The sequence below is a fragment of the Pecten maximus genome, chromosome 3 (assembly GCF_902652985.1).
Source record: "Pecten maximus chromosome 3, xPecMax1.1, whole genome shotgun sequence".
In the NCBI taxonomy this organism is placed as follows: Eukaryota; Metazoa; Mollusca; class Bivalvia; order Pectinida; family Pectinidae; genus Pecten; species Pecten maximus.
In genome coordinates, this window is record NC_047017.1 from 33,325,983 (window position 1) to 33,334,432 (window position 8,450).

The 8,450-nt window shown below is 36.9% G+C and overlaps 1 protein-coding gene across 1 annotated transcript; it reads right to left on the reverse strand.

Annotated features, from left to right (window-relative positions):
- Positions 1 to 7,533, reverse strand: LOC117323953 (lysocardiolipin acyltransferase 1-like). Its single transcript, XM_033879497.1, has 5 exons — positions 7,295 to 7,533; positions 4,849 to 5,047; positions 4,043 to 4,155; positions 2,108 to 2,258; positions 1 to 1,097 (listed from the first exon to the last, which is right to left on the reverse strand). The coding sequence occupies exons 1-5, from the start codon at positions 7,454 to 7,456 to the stop codon at positions 631 to 633; spliced, it is 1,092 nt and encodes a 363-aa protein (XP_033735388.1). The 5' UTR covers positions 7,457 to 7,533; the 3' UTR covers positions 1 to 630.
- Positions 7,534 to 8,450: the final 917 nt, after the last annotated feature.

Sequence of the window (8,450 nt, forward strand, 5' to 3'; positions counted from 1 at the left end):
TAATGATTTCTTACCCTGGACAGGTGTATCCACACTAATGATTTCTAACCCTGGACAGGTGTATCCACACTAATGATTTCTAACCCTGGACAGGTGTATCCTCACTGTAATGATTTCTAACCCTGGACAGGTGTATCCACACTAATGATTTCTTACCCTGGACAGGTGTATCCACACTAATGATTTCTAACCCTGGACAGGTGTATCCTCACTGTAATGATTTCATGATCTCACCCTATGGTTTAAACTTGGGGATTCCTTAATTAGAACAAGTGTATGATGTCACCACAATAATGCCATTGTCAGGCCAATAATATCTTAAGTACTGGTGTAACGTCACCATAGCATACATAAAAGGGCAACCAAGGCCAGAGAAAAATCATCATTCATCCTCTTGAGGATGAGACAAAGGAATCTCCACCCTTGGAGTAAGATTATAAATTTGCCAAACATTTAACAAGTCTCTGGTTTGTTAAATGAAGAATTTTTTTTCCCCTCAGGTTAAATTCCCTGTCTCACCCCAATGGAAATAACCTTAGACCTACCAAGAACTGTCTCACCCCAATGGGTATAACCTTAGATCTACTAAGAACAAAGTGACCCTACGAGGTACGATAGTATGATCCTAGACTACGGTTCCACTTGAGTGACAGTACTTGCGAGAAATTTACCCATTCCACCATACTTACTGACTAAAACAAAACCTAAGCCACACAGAAGGGTATACCACCTTACTACAGGGGCATAAATTAAAAAGATTGTGGCAGCTACTTGGAAAATGTTCCAGAATACAAGTGAGAATGTAAACAGATGCTGTACATAATCTTCTCTCTGTTGCATAGCAGGATCGACAGGGGGCCCGGGGAATTGTCGGTCTCCAAGGTAATAATCCTTCAGTTTCTGTTCCTTCTGCTCCCATCGGTCGCGGCACCATTTGTCTATGCCGTCCTTGTCGAGTGGCACATCAACATCACTGTATAGTTTAACATTGAAATGGACCTCAGATGGAAAGTTACCCTTGAGGATATCCTCCTCTCCCTGTGGGATGTATTTAGGGTATCCAACATCTACATCTAATACGGAGTCCAGTAGGTTATCTACAACAAAAGTAAGGGGGTACAGTACAACTACAAATTTACGGTTTTGTCAATATCTACAAAAAAACAAGAGACCCAATGGGCCTGTATCCCTCACCTGCTTCAGAGCAACTTTGCAGTTGATCTATGTCATTAATGTAGATACTAAGCTCTAGTAACAGAGTAGGCAAGGTCATGCATTTGAACAGACTTGGTTGCCCTTCATCCCAGCATGCTACATGATAAAATGTTTCAGGTCTCTGAGCCTCTTGGTTATCGAAAAGAAGTTGTTTAAAGATTTTAGTCTATTTGACCCATGTAACCTTGAATGTAGGTCAAGGTCATGCATTTGAACAAAGTTGGTAGCCCTTCACCCTAACATGACACAGGACCAATATCAAGTCTCTGTGTCTCATGGTTATTGAGAAGAAGTTGTTTAAAGAAAAAGTTGACACCGGACAGCCAGATGTATGGACAGATTACGGATGCCGCACCACAGCATCAGCTCACTTGTCCTTACTGCAGGTGAACTAAAAATGGTTATATTACTACATAATTAATCACAGGGTCCACCCCCTATATCACTTATTATTGCCCTCGTCAATAAGAAGTGATCTAGGAGTCGGACCCTAGGGTTAATGTTTCATTATTGGTCATCGGAACATGTCAAGCTCCTGTGCTACAATATGTACAGTGTTATATATAAAGTTGCCTATCTACAACAAATGTAGGAGATAGAGTACAGCTATGATACGATGTATACTGTATATTTTTTATTTCATCTACAAGATACAATCAAACATTATTATTTACCATACACACTGTTTGATGACAATGTACTTATGATTTGAATTCAGCATTACAAGAAAAGTGTCTGGTGATTCAAAATCAATACTACCTAGGAATAAAGGTGAAACTGGAGAAAAATAAAATATCTATAATAAACAACATGCATTTCATCATTGTAACAGTGTTTGAATAACAATTGCAATATATAACTACATATTGATGTGGTCAGAAATAAAACTTACATTCTCTCATTTTCTCTACAAGAAAGACAAAGCCTGTGGTACGTGGATGGAGAACATAATGGTACTTCTCCAAGTCATTGTCTTTGGCATACTTGTCACTCCTCTTCATGGTGTTAGCTGTCAGGTCAGTACCCTCAGGAAACAGCAACACCTGTACAAATAAACAGGTGTAAACAGGTAAATAACAGCAACACCTGTACAAATAAACAGGTGTTAACAGGTAAATAACTGATAAATGCACTGTAGACTTCAGTAACACCTGGACAAGATAACATATAATAGTAACACCTCCACGGGTAAACAGGTCTTAGTAACACCTGGACAGGTAAACAAGTCTTAGTAACATCTGGACAGGTAAACAAGTCTTAGTAACACCTGGACAGGTAAACAAGTCTTAGTAACACCTGGACAGGTAAACAAGTCATAGTTAAACCTCCACAGGTAAACAGGTCTTAGTAACACCTGGACAGATAAACAAGTCTTAGTAACATCTGGACAGGTAAACAAGTCTTAGTAACACCTGGACAGATAAACAAGTCATAGTAATACCTGGACAGGTAAACAAGTCTTAGTAACATCTGGACAGGTAAACAAGTCTTTGTAACACCTGGACAGGTAAACAAGTCTTTAGTAACACCTGGACAGGTAAACAAGTCTTAGTAACATATGGACAGGTAAACAAGTCAAAGTAACACCTGGACAGGTAAACAAGTCATAGTAACACCTGGACAGGTAAACAAGTCATAGTAACACCTCCACGGGTAAACAAGTCATAGTAACCACTGGACCGGTGAACAAGTCATAGTTACACCTCCACAGGTAAACAGGTCTTAGTAACACCTGGACAGGTAAACAAGTCTTAGTAACACCTGGACAGGTAAACAAGTCTTTAGTAACACCTGGACAGGTAAACAAGTCTTAGTAACATATGGACAGGTAAACAAGTCAAAGTAACACCTGGACAGGTAAACAAGTCATAGTAATACCTCCACGGATAAACAAGTCATAGTAACATCTGGACAGGTGAACAAGTCATAGTAACACCTCCACATGTAAACAGGTCAAAGTAACACCTGGACAGGTAAACAAGTCTTAGTAACACCTGGACAGGTAAACAAGTCAAAGTAACATCTGGACAGGTAAACAAGTCAAAGTAACACCTGGACAGGTAAACAAGTCATAGTAACACCTCCACGGGTAAACAGGTCAAAGTAACATCTGGACAGGTGAACAAGTCACAGTTACACCTCCACAGGTAAACAGGTCTTAGTAACACCTGGACAGGTAAACAAGTCTTAGTAACTCATGGACAGGTTAACAAGTCTTAGTAACACCTGGACAGGTAAACAAGTCAAACTAACATCTGGACAGGAAACAAGTCTTAGTAACACCTGGACAGGTAAACAAGTCTTTAGTAACACCTTGACAGGTAAACAAGTCTTAGTAGCATCTGGACAGGTAAACAAGTCTTTAGTAATTATAACTCCTGGACAGATAAACAAGTCATCGTAACCACTGGACAGGTAAACATGTCATAGTAACACCTGGAAAGGTAAACAAGTCATAGTAACTCCTGGACAGGTAAACAAGTCAAACTAACATCTGGACAGGTAAACAAGTCAAAGTAACACCTGGACAGGTAAACAAGTCATAGTAACACCTGGACAGGTGAATAAGTCATAGTTACATCTGGACAGGTAAACAAGTCAAAGTAACATCTGGACAGGTAAAAAAATTCATAGTAACATCTGGACAGGTAAAAAAATTCATAGTAACACCTGGACAGGTAAACCAGTCAAAGTAACATCTGGACAGGTAAAAAAATTCATAGTAACACCTGGACAGGTAAACAGGTCATGGTAACACCTGGTAACACATAAACAAGTAATCAGTAACCTGGACAGACACAATATAATCTATAATCTCTGTACATACCTGTGGCTTGTGTTTGACCTTGTGGAAGTATGATATACATCTAGTCATGATTCTCTGATCAATTTCCCATTTTCTGTGTAAGAATATATAACCAGCACTCTGCATAGCCCAACCTGAAACATAACATAGGCCATACACCATATGGAACAAATATTTTTACAGTAAACATTTCTTAACACAAATAGGCTTGATGTATTTATGCTCATTACAATGTAAGTGAAAATCCCGAATTTGACTAAAGGTTCCAGATATAGCACGATATGTATCTTTATACATTTCAATTAATGGTAACAAAGAATATATCAAAAATAAAATTAAGCCAATAGTAAAAGGCTCACCTAGGGCACTAGCCTGACATGTTAGCTACATGTATGTTTGATAGAGATAAATTTAACGGTTAAGTTGTGTCCTGGAAAAGCTCTGCTGATAGACACACAGACGTCATCCATTTGAACAAACATGTTTATTATTAGTCCTTCATCTCGGCATGCTACTCCAATATCATGACCCTGGGCCTCTTGGTTATTGAGAAGAACATGAAGATATTAAGAAATTTGACCCCTGTGACCTTGAAAGTAGGTCAAATTCATTCCGTACAAAAAGAATTCTCATACATCCAGTTGAGATTTTTAGATATTCAACCATCAACATAATCTCTGGTAAGACTCAAGAATTCACTCATCAGGTTTAAATTTTCTTCATACACCGGTACCATCAAGATAAGAAAAGAATCTATTGGGTACATAGTCCACTGACTTATAATAAGTTAATTATCACTATATAATCAAGATCTATGATGTAGTTACCTGGGCCTGGAACATTCTTTAGACTTTTCTTAAGGCTGATTTTAAAATGTCTGAGGGAACCGCAACGTAGCTGATAAGACATCATAAACAGCCAATCAAATCGTGTTCTGTGATTCATTAAAATTAGTCCACTTTCATGCTCTGGCATTGGTTTTCCTGTGATGACAATATTTACACCACAGACTTTTTCAACCACAGCCTGAAACATGATCACCAACAAACAGAATTAATACATTTCATCTCTAATAAGATCATGCTATTTATTTATACAATGTGAACAAATATGCATTCAGTCTCTCATAAGTATCAGTAATTTAGAATTACTTATAATAAATGTATGAAGTATAAAAATAAATCTAATGACGTTGGTGTTTAATTACTCGTATATCAGATCTGATGAATATCTAACTTTGCATTTTAAAACTTAGTCTGTTGATCATGAGTGTTCATGATCATTGGACAAAGAAAAAAAACTGGACAGAAAAATATAATCTACAAAAATCTTAGCTATCCCATGCCATGGCAGAACATTGTAGTATAGTGTGTACAGTATGTACATGTGCAATCCATATAAATCATAGGTAGGCTTTAATGTACATATATTAACAGATCTGCCAAACCCCTTGGGCAAATTTTGTGGATCGCACACAAGTTATCAAGTTCAAATGAGTTGCAACTGATATGTATTTAACCTTTAAAGCCACATACTCCCGAGGAAACATATATCAATGTTTACATTTTTAGCTTTTTACAGTTTTCGGACTTGATACATACCTAACAGATTATCGTGAATCAGAAACCAAAAGAAAATTTGTATTTGTGAAAGAATACAGGGAATTCCCAAAAATAATAACTGTGGCTGCCGGACCAATTTCTCTGAAAATAAGTCCCACAATGTAACGGCAGGTTTTACAGTCCATACAAAATTGTGGTATATTCCATACAAAATTGTGGTATATTCCATACAAAATTGCGGAATGCCGAAAGCGTGGACCTACGAAAACGCAGACAGATTCTGCCAAAAAAGACACAAAAGTGAGTGGAACTGCAAAACCCGGGTATTTCCTTAGGAAAGGAGATGATTTGTTGGAAAATATATTAGCGAGAGAAGAAAAGGGAATAGACTCTAATTCCAATTTTGCAGGACGTTTATTGGATTGCTGGTTAGCTTTTGAACATTGTCAACTTCACTGATCTAAATTTTTTATCAATGTTTTGTTGTATGCATATTGATACATTTTAAAATGAAGAATTTAAATGTAAACTATGTTTGTTTATTTTGTTCAGTTATTACGCAATATTCCGTTAATATGTTTAAATGAAAGCATTATTAGGCAAAGTTCATGTATGCTCGATATGTAAACAACGGCCATGTGTGTAGTTTATGTGCAGTGCACGTTCTTATAGCCTCGTTCTCGGCTCCGTGATAAATCTCGTGATAAATATAAATGTGGCAAGTTATTTTTATACATTGATGTCTCAAGAACTCCCCCCGTCAAGCGTCCAGGCCAGTGGTCTTTTAATGTTAGGAGAGCATGAATGAGCATCTGGGATTGCCATTAATACATGTGCGCAACTCAAATTTTAGGTTGTTTGGGAGTATGTGGCTTTAAAGAGGCTTACCCGCAGACGGACCGGTAAACGGCACATCTCCAATCACTAAATAAACTTCAGTACACGTTTCTATGTGATAAAATTAGAGGCTTTCCGACTTTATTTCTTGAAAACAATTACAGAATATGTATTTAAAAGACGTTTTAAAACTCAATCTGAGAGGGAAATGTATGGAATATAACGGCAAATCTTCTTTGTAAATCGTCGCTGCCTTTGAAGTTATCACTGTGGGGCACTGTGCACGTGCTTGTTTCTTTGATGTGTCAATCAAATTAGACTCCACTTTATAGCGGGGACTTATTGCGGGTTGCGATTAAATAAATAATATTTAAAAAATGAGGTTTTAATATCACTTTTCAGCGTTTTATAAGGAAAATAAAATGAAAAACTCAACAATTCCAACAATCTGTCATGTGTAAAAAATCTTTTTCTATTAGCCAATTTTTCTGATCTCTCTGCGGGCAAGCCTCTTTAACATATATATATATCACAAGAAATGTAATGAAATTTGCTTTCTGGACATATACAATGTATGTTGTGGATATTCATGCGCGATCCACAACATAATCAAGTTTGAAGAATAAAGGTGGTCTAGAAGCGAATGCTTATACAGACCGAAGATCAGGTAAATCAGGTAATTACCCGACAAAAACATAAAACGTAAAATCGTGTGCAGCGATTGTATGTAAATAAAGTGATCCGCTACTGCCGTAACAATGCACAATGCACATATTAGATGTCCAGTGTTCAGTTAAGCATCTAATCGCTTTTCAAGGTTGACATTCGGACAATAGTTGCCACAACAACATGAATACATGTGTAATATATTTACCACGGCGTAAACCTGCCACAACCAAATCATCTGGTCCAATAATCGTCTTCCCAGAGCAGGTTGGAAATAGACCAGGGGTATCAAAGGTCCGATAAAAAAGATGGCTCCTAGGGTACTGCTGTACCCTAGTAATATTACGAAAAGAATCCCTTTCAAGCTCATCCTCCTGGTGGGATTAACCTCAAACCTGATTACAGAGATATATCTCCATGTTTATGAACTATGTACCGGAAGTTTACATAGGTTATCTCCCCTTGTTACTTGGGCAGAGAGTAATGTCCTGAAAATACCTACACGATCAATATCGGCTATATGTTGATTGTATAGAAAATCTAGGACTGAAATCATTTCACGCAATTATAAGTGATATCACTTACGTATTTGGTGGAACATCACCCTTCATTGCACTATCAAACTAAATTTTACAAGAATTATATAAGATATACAATTTATATAATGTAGAAGATATATGTATGTTATATAATGAATGAAATATCTTGGATTCTATTTCTACTATATTTATATAGAATAAATCTTATATAACATGTACTTTTCTTTATACGACTTTTATATACATATCTAGATATATATCATTATATGATATATTAAAAAAGATATGACATTAGACAGAGACAGAGACCGACAGAGAGACAGCGACAGAGAGAGACAGAGACAGAGAGAGACAGAGACAGAGAGAGACAGAGACAGAGAGTTAAGTTAGACCAAATTTTATTTTGATAGGATTGTTAACACGCGAGGATAACTTATGTTAAGTTCGAAGAAAATATGCGTATCATACGGTGGACAATGGACAACATAGCAACGTAATCTTCTGAACATTATTAAGCTTGAACTTCCATAAAATTATGAAAGACTCAAACAAAAAGAGGTAATGTTATGTATGTTTTGAGTAACACATGAATTGCGCTCCGATTCCTAAACAATATTTCCTACTTATTCTACTCAGCACAAAGTTGATAAAAAAAAATCACACCAATCGGTTTGTAATGATTTCTTTATCATTTTTGTTCAAATGGTCACACATGATTACACTAGTTTTAGTTTGGCGACAAAATGGTCACACACGATAGACCAATTGGTCACACATGATAGCACTAGTTTGGGGACCAATTGGTCACACATGATTACACTAGTT

What these genes read in the sequence shown, in the direction of transcription:
- LOC117323953 (XM_033879497.1), bottom strand. Translation starts at nt 7,456, where the DNA reads ATGAGCTTGAAAGGGATTCTTTTCGTAATATTACTAGGGTACAGCAGT. An exon ending in TGTGGCAGGTTTACGCCGTG is followed by an intron (nt 5,048 to 7,294) that starts GTAAATATATTA and finishes ATCATGTTTCAG; the next exon opens with GCTGTGGTTGAAAAAGTCTG. An exon ending in TGTAGAGAAAATGAGAGAAT is followed by an intron (nt 1,098 to 2,107) that starts GTAAGTTTTATT and finishes CTTTTGTTGTAG; the next exon opens with ATAACCTACTGGACTCCGTA.